Genomic DNA, 17,724 nt, shown 5'->3' on the forward strand with positions numbered 1-17,724 from the left:
TGTGCTGTTGGGTCCTAGTTTCTCCTACCAGTGGAAACATCTGTTCGACAACTTCTCAGTACTCTGACCGTCAATCACCTCTCCTTAATGAGACAGCAGCCCTATGGTCCTTTAGAATTGTATGAAGTTTCAGTACAGGAGGAGGTCATTCAACTCATTGTGTCTGTAGGACAATGGCAACCTTTACCCTTGTGGGTCTGGGGTCACAAGTAGGCCAGGTGAAGATGGCAGAATTCCTTCCCTAAAGGGCATTAGTGAACCAGTTTGGGTTTTTAACGACAAAGACATTTTTTAAAAAAAAATTCCAGAATCTATCTGCTATGGTGGAATTTGAACCTTTTTCGCTCAGAAGATTAGCATGGGGTTCTGGATTACTAGCCAAGTGAAATCACCATTTCACCATCACCTTGAATGGAGAAGATGTTTTTGAGAATGGTTGTAGCAACTATGATGTAAGATTTGAAACATGAGGACTGTTTTCCTTGAAGAAGAGAAGGCAGATTTGATGAATGCTTTCAAAATCATGAAAAAATACACGGAGAAACTCATCCTGCTCCTAAAGGAGTCCAAAATGAGAACTCATAGGTTTAAAATATTTTTAAAGAGAAGTAAATATGAGGTTATTGTCTTGCTTGCTGAGCTGGTTGTTTTTGTTCAGACATTTCATCACCATGTTATGTGATATCATCAGTGGACCCTCTGAGCGATGTTTTTCTACTCCGCTCAGAGTTTATACGGTCCACTCCGTATTGGTGAGTACTCTCATTTCTGGTTTTGAACCATATGGGTTGGTAAATGGGGTCCAATTCTATACATTTGTTTGAAGTATAGGCAGAGAACCATGACTCGAGGAATTCCCATGTGTGTCGATGTTTGGCTTTGGCCACTTTGGGTACCTTGTCCCTGTTAAATTGAAACATTCAGACAATGAAGGCCATCAGTCTAACTGGTACCAGGTAACTATAGTAGCCCAAGCCAAACGTAGACATGCACAGGAATTCCTTGAGTTATGGTTCTTCAACCATACTTCAATCAACAAACATATAGAATTGGACCCCATATACCAACCCATACGGATCAAAACTGGAAATGGCAGTATTCACCAGGAATGGACCAGACAGTATAAAATCCAAATGGAGTAGAATAACGTCGCTCCATAGGAGATTCCACTGATGTTGTCACCTAGCATGGTTACATCTGAACAAAAACAAGCCAGCTCAGTCAGCAAGTCAACAGCCACAGCCCAAGCTACAGATCTTTGCCAAAACCTTAAAGAAGTAAATATGAGAAGAAACACTTTCATGCAGCAAGTAGATTGGATCTGAAATATACCGCCTGGTGGTGTCATGGCGAGTTCAATACAGGCATTCAATGGTTACTTAATAGAAATAATGTGTAGTGAAAAGCTGATATAATTCTAAATATGTCATACTGCTTATTTGGATGGGCTGAACGGCCTGCTCCTGAACCGTAACGATTCTGGTTTGGAGTGCATTTAACGGAATATTCCAAAACCATCTTTGCCGCTTAAAACGTTCAAATTCATCTGCGTTTTCGATCTCACCTTTTCAAAGGTTAGCAGTTCATAAAGCTAATTCTGATCGATTGTGCTGCTGATTATTATTCTGCTGTCAGTTGCCATTGTACTGTCTCGATCATTTTTGTACAGAGCATTTTGTTCTTCAGTTTCTGTTTCTTCATTTAAGAACATGTTGTGCTTTATGTTCAAATTGAAATGTGTTGGATTCTGACTGATTCTATTCCATCCCAGCTCAATCGTTGCCATGGTGATACCGCGGCGCCTCTTGTCTCGTTGCTCCTTGGCGATAGGAATTGTGGGAAGCTGATAAGATGGCCGCGTCGGTGTTGGAGGTGGTGCTGAGCTGCGATGCCGGGGGTTCTCTATGGAACTGCAATGTCTGGGAGCCGCGCTCGGGGACCTCGCTCACCACCTATCGTGGCGGCAATACCTCGGCTCGTGGCCTGTGTACTCTCGCTGGCGAGTACCTCCTGGGAGCTCAGCTCGGTAAGAACTACATCAGCGTGTGGGAGCTGCAGAGGAAGGTGAGTGAGTGACTGACTGACAGGGAAGGAGATGTCTTCCCGCTAGAGATTCAGAGAACTTCAGTTATTTGTTACCAGATCCCAGGAACAGCAAGCCGGCATAGACTTTAACCGTCCAGAGTCCATTTGATGCCATACGCACATGTTACTTGTCCGTCGCTCTGTAAAGTTATTTAAAAATTAGAAGGAGGAGCAAGCCATTTGCCTTAGAGTCTGCTGCGGGATATGGATAGACTAGGAGAGTGGGCCAAAGCTTGACAGATGGAATATAATGTGGGGAAATGTGAGGTTATGAATTTTGGCGGGAAGAATAGAAGAGCTGGATATCGTTTATATGAACACTGTAGAAAGTTAAAGATCAGAGAGATTTGTTAGTCCTCGTCCACGAATCACGAAAAGTGAGCATCGAACTTGTGTTTAATGGCAAAGGTAAATGGAATATTGGTGTTAATTTCAAAGGGAATAGGGAGTGTTGAAACTGTTCAAAGCAACTAGTTGGACCACATCTGTAATATTGTGAACAGTTTTAGGCCCTTATTTAAGGAAAGATATGCTGGCATTGGAGGAAGTCTAAAGAAAGTTCACAAGGCAGATACCAGATATGGAGGGACTGTTTGATGAGGAGAGATTAAGTACAGTGGACCTGTATTCAGTTGGAATAATGAAAGGTGGTGGCCTTGTTGAAACATAGAAGATTCTTAGAGAACTTCACAGGTTGAATGTGCAAAGGCTGTTTCCCCTTGGAGTGTTTTGAATTAGATGGAATAATCTCAGAACAAGAAGGCATACATTTAAGACACGTGAGGAATTTTTTCTGTGGGTTGTGATTATGTAGAATTCTTTACACGAGGGCTGTTAGGATTGAGTCTTTAAGTGTATTGAAGGTTGAGATTTTTAATCAGTACAGGAATCTAAGGTTCTGGAGAAAAGACAGGAAAGTGGAGTCAAGGATTATCACATCAACTATGATTTCGTTGCTGATGCAACCTGAATAGGGTGATGGTCTACTTCTGTTCCTATATCTTCTGGTCTTTTGTCACATCTTAACTGGGAAGAATGCACTGATAATTGTCTCCATTGTTCCATAAACTGTCTCAAATTGTACCAAGATATGCAGGTTAGGTAGATTGGCCATGCTACATCGTCATGTAGTGTCCAAGGATGTGGCGTTTAGGTGGATTAGCCATGGTAAAGGCGGGGTTACGGGGATGGTGGAGGGACGGCTCTGGATGGGTTGCTTTTCAGTCCAGACTCGATGGGCCAAATGGCCTCCTCCTGACTGTAGGGATTCTATATAGAAATGAGATCACCAAAATATCTGGACGCTTTCCCTCTGCAGGCTGTAGATGATTTTTCTGCTGATGGTCTTGGCACTTACAGCTTTTTAAAGCACTGGAGTTCAACCAATCAGAAGGTTGTTGTCAGGCGAAAAAATTTTTTTTTGAAAAATCCTTGTGCCACGTGGTCTCATTCTCCCTCTTAATTCTGCTTTTTGGAAGCAGTTTATATTGCAAAGCTGAACAGTATACAATGCTTGATTTTCAAGTTGGAGAGCTTTCCTTGAACTTTCAGAGCACTGTTCCATCGTCAGTACCCGAAAAGAAGCAACACTCCAAAAGCTCGTGATTTCAAATGAACCTGTTGGGCTATAACCTGGTGTTGTGTGATTCTGACATTTTGCACCCAAGTCCAAAAACACTGGCACCTCCACACCACCATTAAAATAATATCAGAGATAATGGGAACTGCAGATGCTGGAGATTCCAAGATAATAAAATGTGAGGCTGGATGAACACAGCAGGCCAAGCAGCATCCCAGGAGCACAAAAGCTGACGTTTCGGGCCTAGACCCTTCATCAGAGAGGGGGATGGGGGGAGGGAACTGGAATAAATAGGGAGAGAGGGGGAGGCGGACCGAAGATGGAGAGTAAAGAAGATAGGTGGAGAGGGTGTAGGTGGGGAGGTAGGGAGGGGATAGGTCAGTCCAGGGAAGACGGACAGGTCAAGGAGGTGGGATGAGGTTAGTAGGTAGCTGGGGGTGCGGCTTGGGGTGGGAGGAAGGGATGGGTGAGAGGAAGAACCGGTTAGGGAGGCAGAGACAGGTTGGACTGGTTTTGGGATGCAGTGGGTGGGGGGGAAGAGCTGGGCTGGTTGTGTGGTGCAGTGGGGGGAGGGGATGAACTGGGCTGGTTTAGGGATGCAGTGGGGGAAGGGGAGATTTTGAAACTGGTGAAGTCCACATTGATACCATATGGCTGCAGGGTTCCCAGGCGGAATATGAGTTGCTGTTCCTGCAACCTTCGGGTGGCATCATTGTGGCAGTGCAGGAGGCCCATGATGGACATATTGGGGAAACCAAGCGGAGGCTTGGGGACCGCTTTGCAGAACACCTCCGCTCAGTTCGCAACAAACAACTGCACCTCCCAGTCGCAAACCATTTCCACTCCCCCTCCCATTCTCTTGATGACATGTCCATCATGGGCCTCCTGCACTGCCACAATGATGCCACCCGAAGGTTGCAGGAACAGCAACTCATATTCTGCCTGGGAACCCTGCAGCCATATGGTATCAATGTGGACTTCACCAGTTTCAAAATCTCCCCTTCCCCCACTGCATCCCTAAACCAGCCCAGTTCATCCCCTCCCCCCACTGCACCACACAACCAGCCCAGCTCTTCCCCCCCCACCCACTGCATCCCAAAACCAGTCCAACCTGTCTCTGCCTCCCTAACCGGTTCTTCCTCTCACCCATCCCTTCCTCCCACCCCAAGCCGCACCCCCAGCTACCTACTAACCTCATCCCACCTCCTTGACCTGTCCGTCTTCCCTGGACTGACCAATCCCCTCCCTACCTCCCCACCTACACCCTCTCCACCTATCTTCTTTACTCTCCATCTTCGGTCCGCCTCCCCCTCTCTCCCTATTTATTCCAGTTCCCTCCCCCCATCCCCCTCTCTGATGAAGGGTCTAGGCCCGAAACGTCAGCTTTTGTGCTCCTGGGATGCTGCTTGGCCTGCTGTGTTCATCCAGCCTCACATTTTATTACCATTAAAATAATGTTTGGCCAGAGACAATGTTGAAGGATAGTAGCATTTGGCAAATCTTAGTGGCTTTTTTTGTTTCCTGATATTGCAATTATAGTAATTCAACTTCCATTTCAAGTAATAATCACAAAAGTGAAAAATATGTGGTCTCTTACACTGTTTTGCCATGCAGTATGTCACGAATGATCTTTTTATCTCACTTACATCTTAATACATTGTCACAAAATCCCTTGATTCCCTTGGTGTCCTAAAACGTGTTGATCTGTCTTGTGTATACCCAATGACTGAGCATCCATGGCTTTCTGGGATAGGCAATTACAAAGTCCTTGAGTAAAGATATATTTTTGTCACTGTCCAAAGTAGTTTATCTATATTCTGTAACTTTGACACTCCCATGTCCTAGACTGTCCAGCCAGTGGTTTTAGCTTCTCAGCATCAAACCTGCCAGATGCTCTCAGAATCTAAAATTTCAACAATACAACCTTCATCCTTCCAAATTCCAAAGATTGGTGGTGGTGGCCTTGTCTACACAATATCTCTCCATAAGGCAATCCTGTTTTAGGAGAGATCAGTTTGTTAAACCTTTTTTGCTGGCCCTTTAAATTGCATTTGTCCTTCCTTGGGTAATAAGACCAAAATTGCATGCTAAGATATGATCTCACTAAGTTGCTGGACCATTATGTAAAACTAGTTAACTTTAATGATTCAGTTGTTTTTGTCATAAAAGGTAATGTACATATTGCTTTCTTATTTATATGCTCCATCTGAAATTTAACTTTGTGATTTGTGTACAAGAACGCTTAGATTCCTCAGAATACCAACATTCTTGAGTCTTACGTGGTCAAAATGTTTTCCAAGCCATAAAACATAACTTCACTTTTTACCATTATATACAATCTGCCATATTTTTGCAATTCGTTTAACCAACTTAGATCCTTTTGCACTCTCTTTGTAGCTTACTTTCCCGTCTAATTTTGTCGTCATCAAAATTGGATACATTCACTTGACTCCGTCATTTAAGTCTTTAGTAGATAGCAACTAGCTGAGACCCAAGCACAGATCCTTGTACCTCACCTCATTTGCCAATCTGAGAATGACCTACATATACATACTGTTTTTGTCTGTTATTCAATCCTTGATTTATACTCACGTTATTTTCCTCGCCATCAGGGGCGGCACGGCAGCTCAGTGGTTAGCACTGCAGCCTCACAGCACCAGGGACCCAGGTTCAATTCCAACCTCAGGCGACTGTCTGTGCGGAGTTTGCACCTTCTCCCTGTGCCTGCGTGGGTTTCTTCTGGGTGCTCCGGTTTCCTCCCGTGTCCAAAAATGTGTAGGCTAGGTGGATTGGCCATGCTAAATTGCCTGTAGTATTCAGGGGTGTGAGGGTTATAAGGGGATGGGTCTGGGTGGAATATATCAAGGGTGGTGTGGACCTGTTGGGCCGAAGGGCCTGTTTCCACACTGAAGGGAATCTAATCTAATCTAATCAATCCCAGAGGCTATAAGTCTACTATCACCTCTGGAGTGGCACGTTTTTCTTTGAAAATCCAAATATGTTTTTGACCATTGTAATAGCTTATTCAACAACCTGAAAAAAAATACACTAAGATTTGTCAAATGCCACTATCCTTTAATGTTGACTCTGGCCAAACATTATTTTTATAATGCTCCCCATTGATTTATCCTTAGCTTATAGTTTCTGGCATTTTCCCTACATTTCCCTAGTGCTGCTACATCTTGTGCAGTTCTTTGGGTTTAAGAATAACATTCTTCTGCACAGATATTGAGTCCTGAGGTGGCTAAATAGTTCAGTATTCAATCTGCAAACCTTACCGTGGGTGAAGTGTGGGTATTTGCTAATGTGTCTGGCTGTGATGCTCAGGTTGTTACGTACTCATTCTGTTTGTGATGGACTCCACTCAGACTTGTTGGAGACGCTCAATGATAGTCTGCTTTCCAGATGATCCTTCAAATTAGGTGGCCTTGGGCTGGAGATGTCCATGAGTGGATGGAGATATTTACATTTTTTTTCAAGGAGGCATTGAGGGTGTTCTTGAGGCATTTCCTCTGCCCTGCTGGTAATCACATGCTGTTACAAACCTCTTGAGTAGTGATGCGTCAGATATGCGAACAATGTGGTCCACTCAGTGTAGTTGTTTGACACTAACCAATACCTAGTCCCAGAAGGAATTGGCCTTCGAGAGAAGAGTGTTACTGGACCACCTGTTGGACAATATTGTGCGATGGATGCAAACTGGTAGAGGATCTTTGACTTCTAAGGCTCATCCTTGCATACCCCTGTGAATGTATTGATGATGGTTTGGAGCTTGGCCTGTGAGTGTGCGCACAAGGAAGTTGTGTTGACAGCTTGTTGACTGTGGTGGACGTTGCTGTGGCTCTGTACTAGAGGGATGTTTACCAGTGGATTAGTTTCACGTCAGCAGGAAGCTTCATGAATTTAGGATGGGTTGTTTGCAAGGAAGGTGGAGAAGAGCATTGGTGTGATGACACGGCCTTGCTTGACCCCGGGTTTCATTGTGTTTGTGGTGGACCTGTTTGTAAAGGTCTCAGCTTTCATGCCACTATGTAGCAGGTGGAGGATGGCAATAAATTTCTCCAACAGCCAAATTTCTGGAGAGTGCTTCACGCTTCGTTGACGGGTTCACAGGCTTTTCTGAGATAAAGAAAAGCCACACATAAAGGTTGCTGCTGTAAAGGCTTTTCTTCTGTAAAGACCCAGTCCACTGCCACTTCATGGATAGAATGTGCATTATGACTCTGGTAGGGACTTTACTGACACTGGGAAGAGGTGATTGTGAAGTATTTTTGTAATGACTTTTCCCTCTGATGGACAGCAGGGAGACCTCTGTAATTGCTGCAATTATTTTATTCCCTTTCCTAAAACTGGTCACAGTTAACACATTCATCCTTGAAGATGAGGTTGTGTGTACAATTTAAGACTGCTGTTCCACTGTATTTTGGTTAATCAGCGATCCCATCTGTATCAAAGGCCTTATTGATTCTCTAGTATTGGATCGTCTTTTTCATCTCATGTCATGCTGAGGTTATAATAAAAGATGATGGGGAGCACGCTGTGGTTGAATGTCAAATATTGAGCCTTGGCTGAGGTGATTCTCAAAATGCTCCTTCCAATGAGCACTTACTGCTGTTGTTCATGACGAGTGCGACTCTGCTTCTGCCTCATTGTGGGACGGATCCTCGAGTGGAAGATGCTCTTGACTCCACTGAAGAATCCACATGTGTCATGGCTATCAATATATTCCTGTGTTTCCACTGTCTGATTGCTAGGTCATGGATTTTGTTGGACCTTGGCCTTCATTGTTTACAGACTTATTTTATCTCTCCTTTGAATATTGCTGGTGTTTTTGATTCAGGAACATCTTGTGCTTCTGTTAAGTAGTTTCTGTATCAAATGGTTCTTGTTACTTCAGTTATGAAGTTTCCTGGTAGAGAAATGTGAAGCCTCATATCAAGTACACTTTGTGATGATTTTCAATATTGATCAGATGCAATGGACATTCTGGCTCCTCTCATTGATAGTGCCTCACAATCAAACTGTGCGGCTTTATTAAATTTCCTGCAACAGTGCTTTGCCACTGCTGCTGCTATTGGGCCTAATTAATGGAGATTGCCAAATCCCTTCTATAGTTGGTCTAGCTGTTGTCAGCTACTGTTGTGACATGGATGATGTGAATATTGTCATTTGGGCAATGCTGTAGTCAAACAAATGTCAATGGCTGGAATGAGGGTCTTGTCTTGAGGCCTTGCATTCATGTCACCGATGAGAGGGGATGTTTTGTAAATAGCGTGAGCTTTCTAACTGTCGCTTGTTCTCCTTAACTTAACTCAGTGTGCTATTCTGCACCCCCCACACTTTTTTTTATGAAAACAAACACATTATGAAAAACCAGCTGGCTCCATGTGCAAGTTACTTTTTAGGTTTCTAGTTGATGTTTTTTCTTGTCTTCTTGCTCTTAATGTAATTTTTTTTGACCTGCCTTTCTTTTACCTAAATTTTTCATGGCCTGTGTTTGCTTTCCTAATTGACTTTTTAATTTCAATCTGCTTGGTCTGCCCCTTCTAGCTGAGTGCTACAGAGATTCCATATAAGTTTGGTTAGGCTGTGCTTGTCCCAGTTGATTATAATTTCAACATTTTGTATAAAAGCTGCTCATATGTCATAACTCATTTCTAATTGCATTGATAAATGGTGAGAAAATTCGCAAATCAGAAGTGCAAAGGGATCTGGGAGTGTTGGTCCAGGATTCTCTAAAGGTTAACTTGCAGGTAGAGTCCACGATTAAGAAAGCGAATGTAATGTTGTCGTTTATCTCAAGAGGGTTGGAATATAAAAGCAGCGATGTGCTTCTGAGGCTTTATAAGGCTCTAGTTAGGCCCCATTTAGAATACTGTGTCCAATTTTGGGCCCCACACCTCAGGAAGGACATATTGGCCCTGAAGCGTGTCCAGCGGAGATTCACATGGATGATCCCTGGAATGGTAGGTTTAACGTATGATGAACAGCTAAGGATCCTGGGATTGTACTCATTAGAGTTTAGAAGGTTGAGAGGAGATCTAATAGAAACTTACAAGATAATGTATGGTTTAGAAGGGGTGGACGCTAGGAAGTTGTTTCCATTAGGTGGGGAGACTAGGACCAGTGGGCACAGCCTTAAAATTAGAGGGGGTAAATTTAAAACTGAAATGAGATGACATTTCTTCAGCCAGAGAGTGGTGGGCTTGTCGAATTCATTGCCGCAGAGTGCAGTGGAGGCCGGGACGTTGGATGCCTTCAAGGCAGAGATCGACAAATTCTTGATCTCCAAAGGAATCAAGGGCTGTGGGGAGAGTGCAGGGAAGTGGTGTTGAAATGCCCATCAGCCATGATTTAAATGGCGGAGTGGACTTGATGGGCCGAATGGCCTTACTTCCACTCCTATGTCTTATGGTCTTAAAAGTTGACAGCAGCTGTCAATGCACAACAGTTGCATCATTTTTTGATAAAGTATGTTTGAAAATGATTTTGTAGCTGAACAACTTTAACTTCTCTATTTAGGATCAGCTTCAACAGAAGATCATCTGTCCCGGAGTTGTGACTTGCCTTGCTGCATCACCTAATGGACTTCATGTTACAGCTGGGATTGGAGAGAGCATCTACCTGTGGGAGGTAAATGTTTAAAAAAAAATGCGTTTTTACAATTGAGCACTGAAATATAAACTTTCAATCTAATAATTGCTGATTTCACATTGATTATAGAACATAGAACATTACAGCACAGTACAGGCCCTTCGGCCTTCGATGTTGTGCCGACCTGTCAAACCAACCTGAAGCCCATCTAACCTACACTATTCCATATGCTCGTCCAATGACGACTTAAATGTACTTAAAGTTGGCGAATCTACTACTGATTATCTAGAGTTGTAATTTGGGAAGAGAATGCAAAATGCCCTGCAGGATTATTTTCGGAGTGTTTTTAATGCCCAATTCTCTTAAAATTTAGAGAACTGAATCAAACTTTGTTTTCATAATTGTTCAGCCTTAGGAAAATTATGGTTTCATTTCTAAATTGTCAATTCCATGTTAAAATGAATGGAAAACATATTAAATTGTCATGGAATAATTTCGAGATAAATATTTTATCCATTGGTTTTCATTTTGTGGATTTTCACTGGCCACTTTGCTATATAATTTGCACAGGTTCATTGTTTATTGGAGGTAAATTGAGTAAAGTTGTCAGGCTCTGGCAGCAGCAGTTCTTCAGAATAACCACAATGTGGCACTCTACACACAATTTTGCTGATCACGTTCTCTTAGTGAGGTTTAATTTTGAATTACCTTCATTGTTTTATGGCTGTGAGAATTAAATGTGATGCAGTTGAAGGCTATTAATTAGTGTAGTGCATATAAAAGAAAAAGTGCAGATGTTAGAAATCTAAAGCAGCAGTGGAAAATGTTGAATGCATTTAATGAGTCAGGCATCATATCTGGAGAGCACATCTCTGGCATCGGCAAGATTTTTGCCTTTTTGTATTGTTTAATTTAGTCCTTTTCTTTTCTGGATCATGTCCTTAAGTTAATTTTCTTTTCCTCTTTTTCAATGTGATGTAACTTACCTGAGTTTTTTGCAGAAGCAGCGAAGAGGGTCCTTGAGGGCACAGTGGTGAACATGATCTATATGGACTTCTGTAAGGTGTTCAACTAGGTTCCTCTTAATAGACTGGTATGCGAGGTTAGATCGCATGAAGTACAGGGAGTGCTAGCCATTTTGGATTCAGAATTGGCTTGCAGGTAGAAGACAGAGGGTCGTGGTGCTGCAGGGTTGCATTTCAGACTGGAAGCCTGTGACCAGCAGTGTGCCACAAGGAATGGTGCTGGGTTTGCTGCTTTTTGACATTTGTGTAAATGATTTGGATGTGAACATAGGAGGAATGGTTAGTATGTTTGCAGATGACACCAAAATTGGAGGTGTAGTGGACAGCGAAGAAGCATACCTCAGATTATAAGGGATCTTGATCAGATGGGTGAATGGGCCAAGGAGTGGCAGGTGGAGTTTAATTTAGATAAATGTGAGGGGATGCGTTTTGGAAAAACAAATCAGGGCAGGACTTATGCACTTAATGCTAAGGTCCTGGGGAGTGCTGCTGAACAAAGAGACCTTGCAGTGAAGATTCATGGTTTCTTGGAAGTGGAGTTGCAGGTAGATAGAGTAGTGAAGATGGTGTTTGGTATGCTTGCCTTTTTTTTGGTCAGTGCATTGAGTAAAGGAGTTGGGAGACCATGTTGCAGCTGTACTGGACATTAGTTAGGCCGCTTTTGAAATACTGCATACGTTTCTGGCCTCCCTGCTATTGGAAGGATGTTGTGAAACTTGAAAGGGTTTAGTAAAGTTTACAAGGATGTTGTCAGGATTGAAGGGTTTGATCTTAAGGGAGAGGCTAAATATGCTAGGGTTATTTTCCCTGGAGCGTTGGAGACTGAGGGGTGACTTTTATAGAGGTTTATAAAATCAGGGGCATGGGTAGGGTGAATAGACAAGGTCTTTTCCCAGGATGGGGGAGTCCAAAACTAGACGGCATAAATTTAAGGTGAGAGGGGAAAGATATGAAAGAAATATAAAGTGGCAACTTTTTCAGCTAGAGGATGGTGCGTATATGGAATGAGCTGCCAGAGGAAATGGTGGAGCCTGGTATGGTTATATGAATAGGAAAGGTTTCTGTGGGCATAGACGATTGGACTGAAGGGTCTGTTTCCTTGCTGTACATCTCTGACTCTGATATTCATTTGTCTCTTTTAACCCCCTCGTCTTCACTGCTATCAAGTCCGCTATTTTTTTAGATCACATCTTTCCCAAAACCTCATTCAGGTTCCTGGCATGTATTTTTGTTCACTGGTAATATCCAACTCCAATTCATTTCACATGGATCTTTTGATTAGTTCTATTTGGAATTCACCCACATTATTCACTATAAAATTCAACTGCCCGCTAAATAGTTGTTTTTGGCATGAATTCCACTGTTTTTGCTGTATGCCACACAAAGCATGCTTAGTCCCTTATCTCTCTCTCCCTTTCCTTCACGATCAGCTGCATTTTGGAGCTGACATTATTCTCAGTTCCACAACCAATTTTTTTAAAGCAAGGAATTTCTTCTCACTCACTCCAGCATGCAAATATTTTCTGTTTGTCTCCAGCCTCCCTAATCCATCTGGATTCCTTTATCTATTCTTGTATAGTTCTTGATCTTCTCTTTTAGAGTTCATAGTCATGTCAAGTGTTTCTACTCCACACACTCGGCGCAAGTCAGAGACGGGGGAAGAGATTTTCTTTCTGGGTCTGAATAAAGTTTGAAAATATAATCCTGTACAGTAGTAGCGCTTTCACTTTGCTGACAAACTGAAAGTTAGGTGAAATTGTGAGTTGTCAGTCACAGCTGATCAGTAATCTGAAAATCTTTTGGCCTTTCTTGAGAGAGGATGACATGAGCAGCTCATTGCTGAGATACTGCAGAATTTAGGATGAGCAAATGGCACCACATGTAAATTTGCTTTTTGTTATTGAATAGCTTGGTTTGTTTTTAATTTGCAAAGAATTAATTGATAAAGGGCTCCACACATTAATATTTTGACAAATTATTTTTGCTGAAGGCTTTCTCAGTTCAAATTGATTTAAATGAGTAACCTTTAGAATCATTGGCTTGCTACATTGTGATGCAGCTCACAGTGTGACATGGAATATTTAGGGTTTAATAGATTATGGGCAATGTAAATTGGATTGCAGCTGAATCATTTGGGAGAAGGTAAGACATGTCGGTTGGTTTGTTCCTATGCAGAAAATGTGTGGAGATTATAAACTGGACTAAATTTTGTAGACTCTTTCCAAAGATGCATTTAGAGACCAGGAGTTCAATCTTGTATCCACAGATCATTGATCAAATTATGCTATGAACAGTTCTGCTAAGTACTTAAGAGCTCATGATGCTAATCTTTTGTTACTGTTATATCAGGTTTCTACAGGAAATCTCCTGTTGACACTGAACAGACATTATCAGGACCTGACATGTATTCGCTTCACTGATGATAGCAGTCACTTAATCTCAGGAGGGAAGGACAATCTTGTGCTGGTGTGGAGTCTGTGCAGGTAATAGATTAAATACGGAATGATTTTAAGGAATTCCCCAGTACAGTTGTCAACAGGGCTGTCAACCATCTCTGACCCATCTCCCCCACTTTTGCCTTCATCCCCTCTCTTCCCTCCTGCAACAGCAATAGGGTTTTCCTTGACTCTGCCTAACATCCCTCCAGCATCCATATCTGAAAAATCATCAGCTGCCACTTTGCCACCACCAGGTATATATTCCCTTCCCCTCCTTTGTCCACCTTCTGCAAGGGCTGTTCCATCTGGGACACCCTGGTCCATTCTTCCTTAACTGCTAGCAGCAGCAGCAGCATCACCACCCCCCTCCCCCCAAAAAATAGGCACCTTTCTCAGCAATGTGCTCTCCTTGAAATTGGGTACGAAGCATAAACTGGATGACCACTTTCCTGAATACCTGCGTTCTGCCTGTAGAAGAGACCCTGAGCTTTCAGTTGCTTGCCACTTTAAAATGCCACCCTGTTTGCTGACTAACATTTCTGTCTCGGGGTTGCTGCCTGTTCCATTGAAGCTCAGCGCAAGCTGGAAGAACAAGATTTTATTTTCCGCTTTTGAACCTGAAGCCCTCCAGATACAATATCGAATTCAATAATCTTAGGGCCTGAACTCTCTCCATGTCTTAGTCCCCAACAAAACACACCAGGCCTTGTTATCATAGATAACAAAGTATGAAGCTGGATGAACACAGCAGGCCAAGCAGCATGTCAGAAGCACAAGAGCTGACGTTTTGGGCCTAGACCCTTCATCAGAGAGGTAGGCCTTGTTATCATGTAGTCTGCTATTTCACACTACCTATTGTTAGTCACTAACAGTCTCCACTAACAGCTGTTCACTCTCTGAGGTTGTTATCCACTCAATTGTCTGTCCATTTGTTCTTCTGTCTTTGGGATCTATCCCCACCTATTGTTTACATCTTCATGCCTCCCCCCACCCTGTCTTCTGTGTATAAACTGATGTTTTCCTAGCTATCGTCAGTTCTGAGGAAGGTTCACGGGATCCGAAATGTTAACTGTGATTTTTCTTCACGTGCTGAGCTTTTCCAGCATCCACGGTTTCTGTTTGACTTTAAGGGTGCTTGGCTTTAATAAGGTACACCTGCAACTTGATTGCTACTGCAGTAGGTGCAACTCCCATGATTCAGCTGTACAAATGTAATTAGTCATTTTGAAAACAAGAATATAATGGGCCTATTGAGAGACTAAATGATACATGCTAAAGCACTCAATTTCAAGTTGGTAAACATATTTAAAAACAAAGTTTGTGTTTTATTTTCATATCAGAGTTGAAATTCTGACTCCATACCTTTGTTACCCCTAGACTTGACTATTCCAGTGCACTCCTGGCCAGTCTCTTCTTGAGAGGTCATCCACGACTGAGGTCATTCAGAGCTCTTGGCTTATGACTGAACTTGCACCAAATCTGGTGCATTGACCATTGTGTTTGCTGACTTGAATTGATTCTTTAGCCTTTAAAATTTCTGATCCTTGTTTTGAATTATTTCAATGACCTTACCTTTCCCGATCTCTGTAATCGTTTCCGGCCCAACAACCGGCTGACGTGGTGGCTCCATGATTAACACTGCTGCCTCACAGTGCTGAGCACCCATGCTCAGTTCCATCCTCAGGAGACCGTCTGTGTGGAGTTTGCATGTTCTCCCTGTCTGCATGAGTTTCCTCCCACAGTCCAGTGATGTGCAGGGTAGGTAGATTGGCCATGCTAAATTGTCCATAGTGTCTAGGGCTGTGTAGTTTGGGTGTGTTAGCCATGAGAAGTGCATTGTTACAGGGATGGGGTGAGTCTGAGTGGAATGCTCTTCAGAGTGGACTTGATGGCATTCTATGAATATGAGGTTAACTCTAAAACCCTTCAAGGCATCTCTGTGGGCTCCAATTCTGGTCTGTTGCACGTGTCCAATTATAAACATGCCAGCAGTAATTCCTTCAGTTGCTGAGTTCCAAAGCTCCAGAATACACCCCCTAAGCCTTTATACATCTCTATTCTCTCTCATTTCACCTTTAATGACATTCCTTCTAAGTGCCTGACTAAGACTTCTGTCATGTATACTCCATTTCCTTATGGCTGTTTGATAATGCTCCCGTGAAAATTGTGGCATGTTTTACCATCTAAAGGGGCAGCTTTCCTTGTTATGCCTCAATTAAAGTTAACAAGAGAGAAAGTCACAAACAGTGTCCTCAAAAGTCCATGAGAGAGTGAATAATTCTTTTTCTTCATTGGTCTCTTGGTTGCTATGGTGGACTCCAGTAAGTCAGATAATGACAGTCTTAAAATAAAAAAACTGAATGATTCAATAATTTGTCTCTACAAGGCACATTAAATAACTTGTTTAAAATTAATAATGCCCACGTATTACTAAAACATATGGAGTAGCATATCATTGTTACTTTGCAGCCCAGTTTTTAGGTAGCCCTCTAACTGTTCTGTCCATGAATCAGCAAAATTACTCTCAGGGATGGTGGCTTGTTCCTTCCTACAGGGATGCTGTGGCAAATGTGCAGTATTTGTAGGTGAAAGCCTTGGTTGAAACATTTGCTTCTTTAGAGCTGCTAGGTGAGTCGAGAATCAGATCTGGTTGCATTCATATCAACATCCTGTTTTGCTGCTTTTGTTTTTTATGGATTGATCAACTCCAGTAAATATGCATAATATCTGCCAGATTATAATCTTGTCAGATTTTTTGAATCTTGAACAGACAAAACGTGAAGTGTGCTTGATTTTATTTGAATACAGTGTTCATCTTCATTACTCCACTCCTTTGTTGGTTTGGTAAACAGTTTGTAACTCTACAAGGCTCAATTCCTATATGTTATCCTGGAGTTACTTCCACAAAGGTGTTGGGTTTCTGTCATCTGTTATTGGGCATAATGTACTTAAGTGTGGTATATACAGCGTGGAAGCAGACTGTTTGGCCCCAGACGTCCATGCCCTTGAATTTCCTCCCAACGTTACTCGTCCTGTTATAAGCATAAATCTTTAATCTTTCCTCCCCCCAGGTGCATTTATACCATTCACTTTGGTCATTCCTTATGGTAGTGAGTTCCACATTCTCACCACGCTTAGGATTTTGAAAAATAGTTTCTTTGAATTCCGTGTTGGATTTCTTCATGATTATGCTGCGCAGGTGGCCTTTAATTCTGACTCCTCTTAGGCAGTTCCTCGAGACTCAGGATGACTTTCTCCCATTTGAGTTGTTGGTCCTGTGCTGACTAAACAGCTCAATGCTAGATCTTTGCATCCTACCAATAGTGGGACAAGTGTTTTGAAGAGATGGGTGGTTGGGATGCTTGGGATTAAGAGGATCCTGTCAATGCGGCGTACTTTAGATTGTGTTTGATAAGTTGTCATATAAAAGCAAATCGAGGACATAAGATGTAGGAGCAGGGGTAGGCCATTCAGCCTGAGTGTGCTGCACCATTTCTGGCCAATCTGATAATCCTGACTCCACTTTCATGCCTTTTCCCATAACCTTTGATTCCCTTACTGATTAAAAATCTGTCAATTTTAATCTTGAATATACTTAATGACCTAGCCTTTATAACCTTTTGTGGTGAAGAATTCCACAGATTCATTACTGTCTGTGCAAAGAAATTTCTCCTCATCACTGTCTAAAACAGGTGGCCCCTTACTGTGAGATCATACCATGCTCATGGTGTAGGGGTAACATACCTGCATGGATGAAGAATTGGTTAACTAACGCAAACCGGAAAGGTGGGAAATATGAGCCAATTTCATGTTGGTAAGCTGAAACTAGTGGAGTGCTGCAGAATTGGTACAGAAGCCTCAACTATTTACAGTGTATATCAATGACTTGGATGAGTGGATCAAATGTATGATTGCTAAATTTGCTGAAGACACAAAGGTAGTGAGGAGAGGAAGTTGTCAAGAAACATAGAAATTGGAAGCAGAAGGAGGCCATTTGGGTCCT

At 42.5% G+C, this 17,724-nt stretch overlaps 1 protein-coding gene across 2 annotated transcripts in view; it reads left to right on the plus strand.

Moving 5' to 3' along the window:
* Positions 1–1,833: 1,833 nt before the first annotated feature.
* Positions 1,834–17,724, plus strand: part of wdr18 (WD repeat domain 18) — a 156,760-nt gene continuing 140,869 nt past the window's right edge. For both annotated transcript variants that reach the window (XM_048560188.2, XM_048560187.2), the window contains exons 1-3: positions 1,834–2,064; positions 10,187–10,297; positions 13,633–13,766. In XM_048560188.2, coding sequence (XP_048416145.1) covers positions 1,852–2,064; positions 10,187–10,297; positions 13,633–13,766 — 458 coding nt within the window. In that variant the 5' untranslated portion in view covers positions 1,834–1,851. The remainder of the gene's footprint in view (positions 2,065–10,186; positions 10,298–13,632; positions 13,767–17,724) is intronic.

This window comes from Stegostoma tigrinum, chromosome 30 (genome assembly GCF_030684315.1).
Source record: "Stegostoma tigrinum isolate sSteTig4 chromosome 30, sSteTig4.hap1, whole genome shotgun sequence".
Taxonomy (NCBI): Eukaryota; Metazoa; Chordata; class Chondrichthyes; order Orectolobiformes; family Stegostomatidae; genus Stegostoma; species Stegostoma tigrinum.